General features: G+C 39.0%; 3 protein-coding genes across 3 annotated transcripts in view; 2 read left to right on the forward strand and 1 right to left on the reverse strand.

Annotated features, from left to right (window-relative positions):
* LOC137039392 (natural killer cell receptor 2B4) overlaps nt 1-16463 on the forward strand; it is a 33160-nt gene that overhangs the window by 8033 nt on the left and 8664 nt on the right. The window lies entirely within an intron of this gene.
* On the forward strand, nt 903-6768 carry LOC137039680 (piggyBac transposable element-derived protein 3-like). Its single transcript, XM_067414953.1, has 2 exons — nt 903-2040; nt 6749-6768. Exons 1-2 carry the CDS (start codon nt 903-905, stop codon nt 6766-6768), a joined length of 1158 nt encoding a protein of 385 aa, XP_067271054.1.
* LOC137039682 (SLAM family member 5-like) lies at nt 8384-14983 on the reverse strand. Its single transcript, XM_067414954.1, has 7 exons — nt 14935-14983; nt 12132-12449; nt 10221-10502; nt 9947-10051; nt 9125-9160; nt 8704-9045; nt 8384-8479 (listed from the first exon to the last, which is right to left on the reverse strand). The coding sequence occupies exons 1-7, from the start codon at nt 14981-14983 to the stop codon at nt 8415-8417; spliced, it is 1197 nt and encodes a 398-aa protein (XP_067271055.1). The 3' UTR covers nt 8384-8414.

Here is a 16463-nt window from a genome sequence, read left to right on the forward strand (position 1 = left end):
TCTATACATACACATTGAAATTAAATGAAAACATGCTTTATTCTGTTGTCAAATTGCAAATAAATGAAGACGGTCACAATAGTGACCGGTGGTATAACACAGGGAGTCTATGTTACCCATATGTAATTCTGTGTTATTTTTATGAACTCTCTTACAGAATGACTTTAAGTCAAGTTTTGGATTTACTTGACACTGATGATCCAGAGCCTGCAATTTGTAATATAGCAGTGGTCCCTAAGATAGAGAAGGATGCAATAGAAAGCGACTGTGATAGCGATGCATCTGACATGGATTTTACTGGTGACTCAGCTCACATACCATCAAGAATTTTGAATTCTACTGCAGAACTGTTTGGATATGATAATTTTGAGGAAATTGAACCTGAATGCGAGGACCAACCAAAACTCACAATTCAAACAAGAAGTCTCTCAAAAAAACTTGAATCTGCTTCATCATCTTTGTTGCCATCTTCAGATGCTACTACTGCCACCATGCCGCCCTTGGCAGAAAACATCCCTGAAACTGCTTGCGATCACCAACCGAAACTCAAAATCCAAACAAGAAATCGTACAAAACAACTTGAAGTTGCCTCATCATCTGTATTGCCTTCTTCAGATGCTACTACTACCACCATACCAGTGCCCTTGGCAGAAAGCACCCCTGCTCAGCTGATTAAAAGGAAAAACAAGAGTAGGTGTTTCAGAAAGTCTAAAAAAACCGCAAAAAGCAATTTGCCTGACTACATTGTGTATGAACCGACTGCAGCACAATGTCTAAAAGCAACAAATCCGAATCCATTGGATGTGTTTTTAGCAATGTACCCCTCATCTCTGAGAGATCTTACCATAGAAATGTCAAATCTCTACTCTGTTCAAAACAAAAACAAACCTCTTAATTTAAGCATGGATGAACTACTTGTATTCTATGGTGTGCTCCTCACCTCTGGATATTGTACTGTTCCACGACGGCATTTGCTCTGGTCACTAGATGGAGATGTCCACAACAGCAGCATCTCCAATGCTATGAGACGAAACCGATTTGATGAAATTATGGCTTCCATCCATGTTGTGGACAACACAACGTGCAACAATGACCCCTTCTTTAAGGTGAGGCCAATCTTCCAGGAGCTAAATAGCTCATACAAAATTCTGCCATTCAGTAAATGGCTGTCAGTAGATGAAAGTATGATTCCCTACTATGGGCGCCACGGGTACAAGCAGTTCATAAAGGGAAAACCAATCCGCTACGGCTATAAGGTTTGGAGCCTTGCATCCTCAGGGGGTTACCTCTACCACATGGAGCCTTATGCTGGAGTGCATACCCTTCTTCCAGAGACTGGGTTAGGTCATGGGCCCAGTGTAGTGCTGGGTTTGGCTGAACAAGCTGGTGTTCCAGGAGGATGCAACTTCACGCATGACAACCTTTTCACCACATTATCCCTGATTGATGAGATGACAAAGCGAGGATATGGGTGCACTGGGACCATGCGGCAAAACCAGTTGTGTGATGTGCCATTTAAACCAATGAATGAATTCCAAAAGCTACAGAGGGGCTCCACAGAAGTTTTGTCTGAAGGAGAAAAGCTACTGGTGAGGTGGAGGGATAACAGTGTGGTCACTGTTGCAAGCAATGTGGAAAATGTCTACATTGAGTTACCAACTAGGAGATGGAACAAGGAAAGAAAGGCATATGAGTACCTTCAACAACCTCAAATAATCCACTCTTACAACCAGCAAATGGGAGGAGTAGATCTACATGATCTTCAGGTGTCCCGTTACCACTGCACAATAAGATCAAAAAAGTGGTGGTGGCCAATTTATGCCTGGACTCTTCACAGTGCTGTGGTCAACAGTTGGCTGTTCCACAGAGATGTCATGGATGGTGACTATGATCTCCTTGGATTTCAGCGAGTAGTTGCCCAAAGTCTCCTGAAAAAATTTGGTACTGCACCAAAAGGACAAGGGAGGCCATCCTCAATGTCAGCTGCTGTAACTGATATTCCCAGGTTTGATGGTGTTGCTCACTGGCCGATAAACACAGGTAGGCAGATTTATATGAAGATTTATTTTTATTATAACATTTAACACCTGCAGATGTGTTCCAAAAGCTATACAAAAGAGAAATCATTGTGTAATTGTTAATTTTGTTTTAAAGGGAACAGGTTTCTCAGATGTCGTGTCTGTGATGGTCGCACATCATTTGGTTGTGAAAAGTGTGCCAGGCCAATGCATATTGAGTGCTTCAAAACGTTTCATAACGTCTGAGGGAGTTACCTAATCAATGAGTTCCGCACCAGGACACCATTTTTTTCCCGCTGCTATGTCCTTAGGAAGGTGTCTACTCAAGTTACATGAGTTCCAAACCAGCACACAGTTGTAACTGTTGATTGATAATTTTTGTGACGATTTGTTGTTATTAATGAATTATGTTCTTTGGCATTGTTACATGTTTCCTATAGGCTCATATTTAATAATTTGTTTATTTATTTTAATTTGTTTATTTATTTGTTTTAATTTATTATTTTATTTCTGAAAGTTTTTTTTCATTTTGTAATTTTAAGTATTTTGTGTTATTTATAATGATTACATTCTAAGCAATTTCCTATAATGTGTTATTTTACCATAATTTTATTAAAATATTTATTATTTTTGAAACTGAGCCAGACAATGTTTACCTATTTGTTAATCGAATAAAACACTTCAACAATTTAATCCAGTCTTTATTTTTTTAATTTCTGGAGATTTATGTGTTTATATACAACAACTTAGACTCCCTGTGTTCTACCACCGGTCACAATTGTGACCAGAGATAAAACTAATTTTTTCATGGACTTTTCAAATATTTTTTTACATTATTGACATTGATTGTTTAATATACTTACAAATACAACACAAACTCATATATTTCATCTCTGGGAAAAATTTGGGATTAAATGGGTTAAGAACAGTTGTTTAAAAGTTAATGCACTTTGTTAAAAAAAAAAAAAAAACATTTCAATAAAAGATGCAGTATTTGATTTGGTTCATTTGCTTATTGCGCTCGCTCGCACCCTCTTGTGGGCATGGGAAACAATACATTACTTTTTCCCCTCTAACATTAAAGGTGCCATAGGTGATTCTCTACATAAAGAAATGTTATCCTGGTTGGGATAACAGTATTTAAATGAGTTTAAGTTAGTCGTATGCTAGTATGTCAGATGGAGCATCACTGACTGGCTTAAACCATGATGGCAGTGTGCATTTATACAACAATAATAAAATAATGCATCAACATAAAAAAGGAAATTTACTTTTGATACTTAAGTACTTTTACTTCTGTACTTTTACTTAAGTAAAAATGAGTTTTTACAACTTGTAACGGAGTAATATTTGACCAGTTGTACTTTTACTTTTACTCAAGTAATGAAGTTGTGTACTTTGTCCACCTCTGGATTCCCCACACCGGAAAGCTCACAACGTCAACTTTCAGAAGTGTTTGACAGTGAATGGGTGTGTTAGAAAATGTAATAACTCAAAAGTTCAAACTACTGTTTTTTTCTAATAAATTCAACAATTTCAAAAGTTCAGGCTAATAATTTTAACAGAAAATAATGAAATACTGTAAAATCCTGTTAACTGCAAGTCAACTGCATAAAGTAAACATTTATCTGAATATGAGTAATTTTACTGCAAATTATATAAGTATGAAAAATACACTTACCTAGACAATTAATGAGACAGAACTTGACACGTTAATACTTAAGAATTTTTATTAATAATATTAAGTTACAAAAATAAATTAATCCATGGTTTATTTTTAATGAGTCTTAAATTACCAATTTAAGATTGAACATGGTTCTGGGGAGTCTACTTGTATTTTTTACTACACAAGAGGGGTGATCAACAGGAATAGTTCAAATGAAAAATGATATTTGAATCTCGTTCTGCAAAATAAACAAATCTTTTTTTCCAAGTCATTTCATTCATTTAAGCAAAATATAATTTACATGTTACATTTTTTCAACACATTTAGTACTTTTGGAATAAAAAAATAAACTATAAGCTAATGCAGTCATGGCCACATTTTCAGAAATAAATTAATTAATTGCTTAGCTGGGTCGTCAGGCTATGCATGCAGTCAAGTTCACCTCATCTCCCGATCCAAATCGTGACAGCTTCATATGTAATACATGCATCCGGAAACAGACAAGATTAGTTAATCTCTCGAGTCTCCGAGTCATTCGTTCATCAAGTCCCAGCACCATAGGCAAGGCTATGGAGTCACCGGAAACAGAAAAGATTACTTCATCTATCGGCTCTTCTCATTAGAGTCGTTCGTTTAAGTCCCCATATAGGCTGAATGCAGAAACGGTTCATCTCTCGAGTCTTCAGGTCTTAGTCTCGTTCTTTTGTCACCTGACCGCTTCCCGGTTCAGTATCTCGCAACATATACAACATTACAGTCGTATTATTGACTGCATGTTGTAATATATTTATTATAAAAACCATCAGAAGATATGTGCAATAAACCTTTATGCCTGTCAATTTTGAATAACCCAATGTGTCGAGGATTCATTGGAAAATCAATTATACTAGCTAAAAAAACTGAACCAAAAACAAAAACCTACTCACTTGTTTGTGAGGAAGGTTGTGAATGAACTAATTTCTGTTTCCAACACGACTGTCACATCACGAACAAGACTCGGACCAAAGACTCGAGATGAACTAATCCTTTCTGTTTCCGGTGACTGCATAGCCTTGTCTATACAGGGCTGGGACTTGATGAACGAATGAACTAATCATTTGTTCTCTGTACAGAACATATAGGATGTTGCGCATGCGTGTTCAATACAAAATGAACGAATCATTCTCTGAGACAACTTGTTCTCGAGTCATATTAAAGATTCGTTCAAAATGAACGACTCTTGCATGAACGACACATCACTATTGGAGAATCCTTCAACCAATCAGACCACAAGAGGGCAACGACCCATCATGTTAAACCCGCCAATAGCGCACCAGGTGGATAAGCCAGTCTGTGATTGGTTCCTGCAAAAGTGTAACAGAAGCAGTAGAAACGAATGTACAGGTTTCCAGACTGAGATGCAGAGCGAAATCCACAAAATCGCCGGCAGATCAGGCGGGGTTTACCCAGTCTAGCTTAATTTGGTTTCACACACAAAAAAAAAATGCTTCACACTTCACACATTATAAAACTGATTATGAAAAGATTGTCAACTAGCGGACAGAAACATTAAAACACATGGTTTGTTCTTTTCATTAACACTGTTCAAATCAGTGAAACTGACACTATATAATGAAACCGACATGAAATATACAGTGAGGAAAATAAGTATTTGAACACCCTGCTATTTTGCAAGTTCTCCCACTTGGAAATCATGGAGGGATCTGAAATTTTCATTGTAGGTGCATGTCCACTGTGAGAGACATAATCTAAAATAAAAAAAATCCAAAAATCACAATGTATGGTTTTTTTAACAATTCATTTGTATGATACAGCTGCAAATAAGTATTTGAACACCTGTCTATCAGCTAGAATTCTGACCCTCAAAGACCTGTTAGTCTGCTTTTAAAATGTCCAATTCCATTCAATTTATTATCCTAAATTATATGCACCTGTTTGAGGTCGTTATCTGCATAAAGACACCTGTCCACCCCATACAATCAGTAAGAATCAAACTACTAACATGGCCAAGACCAAAGAGCTGCCCAAAGACACTAGAGACAAAATTGTACACCTCCACAAGGTTGGAAAGGGCTACGGGGAAAATGCCAAGTAGCTTGGTGAAAAAAGGTCCACGGCTGGAGCAATCATTCGAAAATACAAGAAGCTAAACATGACTGTCAATATCCCTCGGACTGGGGCTCCATGGAAGATCTGACCTCGTGGGGTCTCAATGATCCTAAGAAATGTGAGAAATCAGCCCAGAACTACACAGGAGGAGCTGGTCAATGACCTGAAAAGAGCTGGGACCACAGTTTCCAAGGTTACTGTTGGTAATATACTAAGACGTCATGGTTTGAAATCATGCATGGCACAGAAGGTTCCCCTGCTTAAACAACGAGCACATGTCCAGGCCCATCTTAAGTTTGCCACTGACCATTTGGATGATCCAGAGGAGTCATGGGAGAAAGCCATGTGATCAGATGAGACCAAAATAGAACTTTTTGGTCATAATTCCACTAAATGTGTTTGGAGGAAGAAGAATGATGAGTACCATCCCAAGAACACCATCCCTACTGTGAAGCATGGGGGTGGTAGCATCATGCTTTGGGGGTATTTTTCAGCACATGGGACAGGGTGACTGCACTGTAGTAAGGAGAGGATGACCGGGCCATGTATTGCGAGATTTTGGGGAACAACCTCCTTCCCTCAGTTAGAGCATTGAAGATGGGTCGAGGCTGGGTCTTCCAACATGACAATGACCCGAAGCACACAGCCAGGATAACCAAGGAGTGGTTCTGTAAGAAGCATATCAAGGTTCTGGCATGGCCTAGCCAGTCTCCAGACCTAAACCCAATAGAGAATCTTTGGAGGGAGCTCAAACTCCGTGTTTCTCAGCGACAGGCCAGAAACCTGACTGATCTAGAGAAGATCTGTATCGAGGAGTGGGCCAAAATCCCTCCTGCGGTGTGTGCAAACATGGTGAAAAACTACAGGAAACGTTTGACCTCTACAATTGCAAACAAAGGCTACTGTACTAAATAGTAACATTGATTTTCTCAGGTGTAGATTATGTCTCTCACAGTGGACATGCAGCTACGATGACAATTTCAGATCCCTCCATGATTTCCAAGTGGGAGAACTTGCAAAATAGCAGGGTGTTCAAATATTTTCCTTACTGTAGATTTCAAATGACTCTGTACACAACTGGATAGTAGTGGGAAGTTCAGATCATTTTACCGACTCTGATCTGAGAGTCTCGCGCAGCAAAATGAACAAATCTTTTTTCAAGTCATTTCGTTCATTTAAGCAAAATCTAATTAACATGTTACATTTTTTCAACACATTTAGTACTTTTGGAATAAAAAAATAAACTATAAGCTAATGCAGTAATGGCCACATTTTGAGAAGGAAATTATTGATTAATTGCTTATCTAGTTTGTATGCAGTCAGTCAGTTAGTTCACCTCATCTCCCGATCCAAATTGTGACAGCCTCATAAGTAATACATGCATCCGGAAACAGACAAGATCAGTTAATCTCTCGAGTCTCCGAGTCATTCGTTCATCAAGTCCCAGCACCATAGGCAAGGCTATGGAATCACCGGAAACAGAAAAGATTACTTCATCTATCGAGTCTTCTCATTAGAGTCGTTCGTTTAAGTCCCCATAGGCTGAATGCAGAAACGGTTCATCTCTCGAGTATCCGTCTTCAGGTCTGACTCTGAGTATCGTTCTTTTGTCACATGACCGCTTCCCGGTTTAGTGTCTCGCAACATATACAACGTTACAGTCGTATTATTCTAAAAAAACTGAACCAAACAAAAAAAACTATGCACTTGTTTGTGAGGAAGGTTGTGAGTGAACTAATTTCTGTTTCCAACACGGCTGTCACATCACGTGACAAAAGAACAAGACTCGGACCAAAGGCTCAAGATGAACTAATCCTTTCTGTTTCCGGTGACTGCATAGCCTTGTCTATACAGGGCTGGGACTTGATCAACGAATGAACTAATCATTTGTTTCCTGTACAGAACATACGGGATGTTGCGCATGCGCGTTCAACACAAAATGAACGAATCATTCTCTGAGACAACTTGTTCTCGAGTCATATTAAAGATTCGGTCAAAATGAACGCCTCTTGCATGAACAACACATCACTATTGGAGAATCCTTCAACCAATCAGACCACAAGAAGGCACCGACACTGCATGTTAAACCCGCCAATAGTGCACCAGGTGGATAAGCCAGTCTGTGATTGGTTCCTGCAAAAGTGTAACAGAAGCAGTAGAAATGAATGTACAGGTTTCCAGACTGAGTTGCAGAGCGAAATCAAATTGCCGGCAGATCAGGCGGGGTTTACCCAGTCTAGCTTAATTTGGTTTCACACACTAAAAAAATTGCTTCACACTTCACTTCACACATTATAAAACTGATTATGAAAAGATTGTCCACTAGAGGACAGAAACATTAAAACACATGGTTTGTTCTTTTCATTAACACTGTTCAAATCAGTGAAACTGACACTATATAATGAAACCGACATGAAATATACAGGCCATGAATATCTCCATAATAGATAAGGTCACAGTTAACGGTAACAGAGCTTTAAAATAACAATTTGAATTCAAATTAAAAGAAACAATTTGTCATTACTTTTCACAGGTTCATTTCAAAGACATTTTCCAGATGTTAAAGCTTGTAAAAGCATACAGGGATAATGTCGCTATAGACGAGAGCTTTCAGAGATCTGTCAATTGTTCATCAGTGAATTAGTCTCCTCTGGCTCGGATGCATCCTCTCTGCCTTCTGACGAATCTGTAAGAAAGTGTTGATGTTACAACTACTCAACTAATGCCTAAAATATACAAGAGGGGAGAAATAGATAATGCCATTAGATATTGAAATTATCAAGCTTTTAACATTGCACTAGATGATCTTTTAATGCAATATAGGAACCATTTGTTAAATTTAGCCAATAAATCCAGTAAAATGTATTATTCAGTCTAACTTCATTGTACTGACAGAACTAAGGTACTCACCTTGGACAATAAATGTCTTTGAGATCATATTTCTCCCATTCCTGGTGATATTTAGTTTATAAATGCCAAAGTCTGAAGGTCTGATGTCATTGATTGTGAGATATCCAGTCATTCGATTCAGGTGTACTCGGTCATCATGATGGTGACGAACACTGCTGTTCTGTTCATTCACTCTGACAATGACATCAAATGGATTGGTGTAATCTGTGCCGGCTTTTCCAAACCTCCACTGCAGCATATCGCAACTTTGTATTTTAGTGATGCCAGTGTTTAGAGTGACGGACTGTCCCAACATCACTGACACCGTCTTCAGTTCAACTTTCTCAGGATCGGCACTCTCAGCTGAACAAACAGGAATGAAGATTGAGATTAAACACTGTAATGGTGTTTGATGACAGAATAGACTCAGTAAGTATCTTACCATTATTCAGCTCAATGTCTTGCACAGGAGCTTGGGCTGTTTAAACAAAAGGTAAGAAAAATTGTTATACAATATAATACACGTGTATATATACACACATGCCTGTCTTGGTGAGTATCCTAGAAAGCATAGTACAGGGATGAAAGTGAAAAAGTCATATTCCTTTAAATGATACATCGAGATCAGGAGCGTTTTAAGGAAAGATGTTTTGAAACGCTTTAATATAAAATCTAAACGCACCCTAGCGGCAGCAAATTTAATCTGCCCGCAAGTGTCGTCTAGCAACTCTCAATACCCTTCTGAGCTGTATTCGCCTAACTCTTGCCGGGCCAATCACATCGTGTATAGAGTCGGTGGGCGGGGCCATAATGACGCCGGCCGAGTTGCGTTTGCGTGCTTCTAGTAAACACAGAAACTGGCGAACGGCGGTCTTTCGAATCAGCTTTGACCGCGACTCTTGAAGACTTGGAGTTAAGCTTTTCTCTGAGAAAAGAACGGCACTGAAGTCATTCTTAAAAAGGGAAGATGTGTTCGGAGTTTTGCCGACCGGATACGGCGAATGTTTAATCTATCAACGAGCTCTGCTTCACCTTCGTTGCTCTGGTTGGTGTAGCGCTATCCTATCGCGTGCAGAGGGAGTTTGAAAGACAACCGTTTATCCCGCCCCTCGGATTGTGCTGTCAATGGTGAGTTTCCAGACCAAACATCTTGATGTGGGATTGTCAGGCTAGTTGTATGGTGTAAGACGGATGAATGGTTGTCATTAATCAGTAGCCTTCTACAAACCATGTCAATAGAAGTGGGAACTGATTAATTCCTTACCCACTTGATCTGCATTTCTACATCTAATGAATATCCCAACAGCCACGTCTAGGACAATTACTCCAATGAAAACACAGGCCAGCACTAGATGAATTAACTTGTTCACTGTAAAACAATAGATCAGAGTGAGTTAACATACAAAACTTGTATGTGCAAAAACTGATATCTGAAATGGGTCAGATTATAGCAATGTCAACGTTGTAGTAATGGGAAACCTGAGAACTGGAAATAAAGTATCAATAATGTAGAGAAAAATAATTCAGTGCTGATGTACCTGAACATGGCCGACAGAGTTGAGTGATGTCCAGATGTTGAGTCTGGTTGCTGATGGGATTGTTCAGCACACAGCTGTAGGTGTTTTTATCCTGATATTCCACCTCCAGAGGTAGAGAGAGATTGATGCTGAGATCAGACACACTGATGCTGGACAATAAATTGTTTCCTTTGAACCAGGAGAGAGTCACATGACTCACATTCACCACTGATGAACACACCAGTGAACAATATGAGGATGATGAAGAACAGTCTCTGCTGATGACAGGAACAGGCAGACGAGCTGAAAAACATTCAGAGAGAATAAACAGAAAACTATAATTTGCAGCTAAATCAACCGTTATAAATATTAATATGTATCTAAATAGAGGCACCTTGATAAAATAGTTTGAAGAAATGTGTACACTTTCTACTAATCAGACCACAGCAGAAAGGGGAAATCACTAATCAGGGGAAGGAGTCAAGTTACTGTGAAATTTGACATTATTCGCAAACACGTTTTACTCTCATCATGTGATGCATAAGAAGAATCATGTAGCAAATTAATTGATTATAAACCTTGGCTCATAATATTGACTTACTCATAAGTAAGACTTTTAAATGTCCCATACATACAACACTAAATAAAGGTGTAAATGGGGTCTAAAATGTTTTGAGCTTGTCCACTTTCAAACTTTTCCATTTGTAGTCAAAAATTAGTGTAGTGGTACTAAATGTAGTGTTGTAGTACTCAAGACTTGGTCTCAAGACCAGTCTTAAGACCATTGGTTGACAGTCTTGGTCTTGTCTCGGTCTCGGCTGCATTTCAACTCAGTCTTGTCTTGGTCTCAGACTTAGAAAACTCTGGATTTTATCTCAAGACCACAACTGCAAATATCACTAAATTGTCCGATTAAATATCATTCATGAGAATAATATGCTACTGAAAGACCGTCTTCTCTCCGCCTAATGCTCAAACATTACGGGAAGCGCTCGAGCGGCCAGAATAGATTTGAACTTTGTCGGCTGAAGACCCAAATTTGGTTTGAAGATGAAAAACGTACCAAGAACAATGTTCTCTCAACATTCCTGATTTCTAACACACACTCACAGCATTCAGCTGGTCTTGCGGCTCTCAGCAGAAACGAAAGCTGATGCTCTCCGTGTGTTCTTTCGTTGTCTCCAGCATTCATAAATTGCGCGAGATTATTTCATCCCTTAGATTGAAAGATCTGAAAAGACCCATACATTTACCTGCCCATAGACCCTCACTTTGAAGAAATCAGGACAGAAGTGTTTGAAAGATGATACGAGACACTGCAGTTCGAACTAATATCGTCTGAAGTGGTGTGTATTGTTCTGGCGCTCTTGTCAATGTCGTGTCATTAGTCCATCGTCTCTTTTTCGTTTTACGATGTTTGAAATCTGTGTATGGAAGAGCTGTGCTCCTATTGGTCAATGCCACAGATGTGACAGAACCCGCCGTGGAAGGCCGAGAAAACTGCAAACATGCTAGTCTTCTGTCGTGACAAGGTGAAGCGACACAGACTGGTTGGTTGTCGTCCACTATGACACACTTTACTAGATAAAACGATCAACTCTTGTATCCTTATACAAGGATATTGATACAGAGTCCTATATTCTCCTCAAATGCCAAACAATTACACTGTCTCTCCTTGGGTTGCTCGTCTCAAATTATACAGGCTATACTGAGCTGAGACTCATGTTACCCTTCACAATAGAAACCAGATACTGTAGGTTCAGCTTGTATTTATGATAGTTGAATGATGGGGCTCAGTGGTAGTTACCATGATAACTTAGTAAAATTTCTCACCATGTGTTAGTTTTGCTGCTGACTGACATTGTCCAGTATGGAACAAAACTGTAATGCAATGAAATCAAACCGAATGCAAACTATATTTTAACTACTCACCATAAACCAAAATTCGAATTGTTTTGCCACCAGCTAGTTCATAAAGTCCAGAGTGTTCAGTTGTGATGTTTGTGATGGTGAGATCTCCAGTTTGATCATCCAGCTTCAGTTTGTCTCTGAATATCCCACCAAAAACATCCTCAAATAACGAGACCTTGATATTAGTAATTTTGTTGATCTGAGCTATACGAATGTGTTCAGGTCCAAATGCCCACACTATCAGCTCAAAAGCTCTCTGTGTTTCAGAAAGACTGGCATGTAGAGTGATAGATTCTCCCTCCATCACTAACTTCACTTCATCTCCAGCAGCAAACTCACCTGAAGAACAGACAAACAGTTTTTCAAATGGAGATAATTTCTTTCTAAACAACTTCTTCAGACTTAAAAGGATAGTTCACCCAAAAATTCAAATTAGCCCATGTTTTACTCACCCTCAAGTCATCCTAGGTGTATGACATTCTTCTTTCGGACGAACACAATCAGAGTTATATTAAAAAATATCCTGGCTTTTGCCAGCTTTATAATGTCAGTGAATGGTGTTTTAGATTTTGAATCCCCAAAAAAGTAATCCATACGACTCCAGGAGGTTAATAAAGGCCTTCTGAAGCAAAGTGATGCATTTTTTTTGTAAGAAAAATATACATATTTATAACTTTATAAACTATAATCACTGGCTTCTGGTAACAGCCGCACGCCGGTTTAAGAGTAACCTTTGACCCGACGCAAGACAGCCGAGCGCTGATGAGGGGGCGTGTGAAATACTGATCACATAAACAGCATTTATAATGAGCCAACCTCTGAAGGTGCAAAGGTATCTAATGAAATTATCTTTCTTATTATTCTTCCTTCTTCCGCTCAAGTCTATGGTAGCCCATAGCAACGCTTGCGGGAAAGTTATGAAATTGGCACACATATAGAGGTCAGTACCAATAGTAACCACACCAAATTTGAACTCTAACTCATTCCCTCTAGCACCAACACCTGTCCAAAGTTTCACTCATACTGATGCTAATAACTTTTGAACCGTAATGACTAAACTAAATTGATTCATTAGCTCAAGACGATCCAATGAGCATCGCGTGCGGGCGTCTGCAACCTTCAACTCTCGTCAGCGAAAGCAGATGAAGTCGCGTCTATGACGTTTAAATAAAGTCAAAAGTCGCGCGCACGAAAACCACGAGCACGCGAATAAACCCAAGCGCGCAAAACAGACCCACGAGAGGAAAATAACAACGCGAGAGCGCATCTGTGCACCCGCGAGAGCGCATCTGTGCAGCCGCGAGTGCATTTGTACACCGCTCAGGGTCCGACATAATGGTTCCTTAAAACGTGCCTCGTCCTAGTCCTGCTACATGTTTAAACAAGAGTGAAACTGATTAAACAAATGACCAATCACAGGTGGGAAGACAAGTCATTGCCCCGCCCTCAAAGTGTCAAAAGTCAACTTGAGGAGCGAGCGTTGAGTAGTCACGCGAGCGCTCATTTGCAGTTGTGCGCGCTAGGCAGCAGGGGCTTGTGCTAGAATAAATTTCCGCCCCTAAATACTGTTTCGCGCGCTCGCGGTGTACAAATGCGCTCGCGGCTGCACAGATGCGCTCTCGCGGGTGCACAGATGCGCTCTCGCGTTGCTATTTTCCTCTCGTGGGTCTGTTTTGCGAGCTTGAGTTTATTCGCGTGCTCGTAGTTTTCGTGCGCGCGACTTTTGACTTTATTTAAACGTCATACATAATTTTTCATGGTCTATGATTCAAAACCAAACTTGGTACATGTCATTTAAAAACATGACCTGAGGTAATGTGCAGCGTTTTGGCGCAGCGCCATGTTTTGGTCTGGAGATACGATTTATTTATTTTTTTGCTTATAAATTCTGAAACGTTTGTCCAAAAATCATAAAAGTGTCTTTAGATTTGGGACGTCATGTCAAGTCGACTGATATCCATTTTTATCCTATCTGCCTTTTTGGCTAAAATGCTGTATTTTATGAACACATGCATGGGTTGTTACGAAACTTGGTATGGGTCATCAGCACAATACCCTAAAGGAGCCTGGAAAGTTTGAAACAACACCATCTAGTGGAGATTTTTTCCCCCAAATGCTTATAACTTTGGGTGGGGTTGACTTATTTTCATGGGCTAAAGATGGGCTTTGTAACGACGTCTTTAGTGCCTTTTATGGGTCTTGAGAGAGGAAAAAACATTAGTGTCAATGAAGGCCTTTCTGAGATAACGGATTTCAACAAAAATATCTTCATTTGTGTTCCGAAGATGAACAAAGGCATGTCAAACGACATTAGGGTAAGTATTTAATGACAGAATATTAATTTTTGGGTGAACTAACCCTTTAAGGATGTTTGATGGCTGCTCGAGAGACTGCATGAGTTTGTGGGTGCCTAGAGCTCTCAATCGTGGGGAAATGTTGGACGGCCACTCAAGAGTTGGGACACGGTGTCTCCGGTGGTGAAGATGGTCACTGGGGGGCAAGTGTTTTAGATAGTCAGGGGCATGGTTGCTTGCTAGGAGAGCTCATTAAGGGCGCAAAGAGAACTGTCAAGTGACTCGAAACCTAGAAACTGCTGAACCTGAGAGAATAATTTGCCCTAATGTGTAATTCAATCAACAAGGAGATTCTTAGAAGTGTCTTCCCCTCCGACATCAGCCCATGTAAGTGTGACTGCGCTGGCGTGTGATGTAGTCTGACGTTCTCTACTCTCCTGTTACATTGAGAACACTACACCAGGACAACTGTTTATACACGCTTTATTAATTATTAAAATACCATACAACCATATTAAAACACCAGTCACATGTAGATGGGCTGATGTCAGTGGAGAAGACACTTCTAGGATTCCCCATGTCGTATAAAACAAACAGAGGGGCAAATTAGTCTCTCAGTTTCAGCATTATTGACACCAAAGTTTCGAGTCACTTGACAGATGTCGCTAATGAGGCATCTACGTATACATATCTATGGCCGGAAGTACCGAGTCAGTGTTTGAAAGAGCACATGAGTCAAATGCCCTTTTGCATTGCATTTTTTTCTGATCGTTTCACTAAATAAGACCCTTATTCATCATCTGGTATCGTTTAAAGCCCTTGACCCGTTTGGGCTCCATTGAAGTCCTTTATATGGAGAAAAATCCTGGAATGTTTTCATCAAAAACCTTAATTTCTTTTTGACTAAGAAACAAAGACATGGACATCTTGGATGACATGGGGGTGAGTAAATTATCAGAAAAGTTTACTTAAAAGTGAACTAATCCTTTAATGAGCTCTCTTAGCCAGTAACTATTAGCTCCCCACTGACTATCTTCACCGCTTCAGACACTATTTGTTATTTTTCTTACAAAAAAGCAGGAGCCGTGCTTAATTAACCCCCCGGAGCCATGTTGATTTCTTGTATAATATATGTATGCATTTTTTTGGCCTTCAAAATCTACCATTCACTGCCATTATAAAGCTGGGAAGAGACAGGGTATTTTTTTATATAACTGAATGTGTTTGGCTGAAAAAAGAAAGTCATATACACCTAGGGTGGCTTGAGGCGAGGGTAAGTAAATGTTGGGATAATATTCATTTTTTGGGTGAACTAACACCCAATTTAATACAGTTTTAGTTAGTAGTTTGTCATTTGGGACATTTTCTGGAGCTTGCAGCCTTCATACCCATGGATGCAACAACTTTTGTGTTCCACAGGAAATACCATATGGCCATATAGGTTTCGAAGGTCATTGGAGTGATTAAATCATCCCTGTAAATCATTTTCATAAAAATTTTTTATTTTGTATTTCTCTAATCATTTCAGCTACTCCTTCTTTATACAAAAAAAATAAGGTTTAAATAAACAATAATAGTGTTTAAATGCAAACATTAGCATTTCAATAAGACATGTTACCCTACGGTAGTTAAATGAAGTATTACAGCAAGCGATAGCCGTCTCGGTTATCTATAGAATTAATATAGTTCAGTTATGAGTAACTCACTTTTAGCCAGAATAACCTTGAATTTGGTTACACGTCATTTTTGCCTAAATAACTTGTTAGATGTATTATATTCCATCAATTATTATTTTTCTTATTTGGCAGATGCCATGATGACAACTTCCCAGCTGAAACAGAGTTTGAGTAAAGGAATGAAATTGGGGGCATTTTAAACAGTGGAAATAAAGCCAACAAAAAATCTAGTTGCTTTGTAAACCAACTTTTTTTATTTTTTTATTTAAAAGTTAACTTTTAACTTTTTATTTTGTTATTTTTATATTTTTAATTTCTTAGTGTTAATGTTCATTATTTTCAATATTAATCAATATTTAATTGTATATTTAATATTTTATTTG

Source organism: Pseudorasbora parva, chromosome 14 (genome assembly GCF_024679245.1).
Source record: "Pseudorasbora parva isolate DD20220531a chromosome 14, ASM2467924v1, whole genome shotgun sequence".
Taxonomy (NCBI): Eukaryota; Metazoa; Chordata; class Actinopteri; order Cypriniformes; family Gobionidae; genus Pseudorasbora; species Pseudorasbora parva.

Excerpts from the sequence above, each read along its gene's own strand:
- LOC137039682 (XM_067414954.1), bottom strand. The coding sequence starts at position 14,983 with ATGGGGAATCCTAGAAGTGTCTTCTCCACTGACATCAGCCCATCTACA. Across the intron at positions 12,450-14,934 it reads TGACATCAGCCCATCTACAT|GTGAGTTTGCTGCTGGAGAT; the intron begins GTGACTGGTGTT and ends TCTGTTCTTCAG. Across the intron at positions 10,052-10,220 it reads ACTCTGTCGGCCATGTTCAG|TGAACAAGTTAATTCATCTA; the intron begins GTACATCAGCAC and ends ATTGTTTTACAG.
- LOC137039680 (XM_067414953.1), top strand. The coding sequence starts at position 903 with ATGGATGAACTACTTGTATTCTATGGTGTGCTCCTCACCTCTGGATAT. Across the intron at positions 2,041-6,748 it reads TCACTGGCCGATAAACACAG|TGGACATGCAGCTACGATGA; the intron begins GTAGGCAGATTT and ends TGTCTCTCACAG.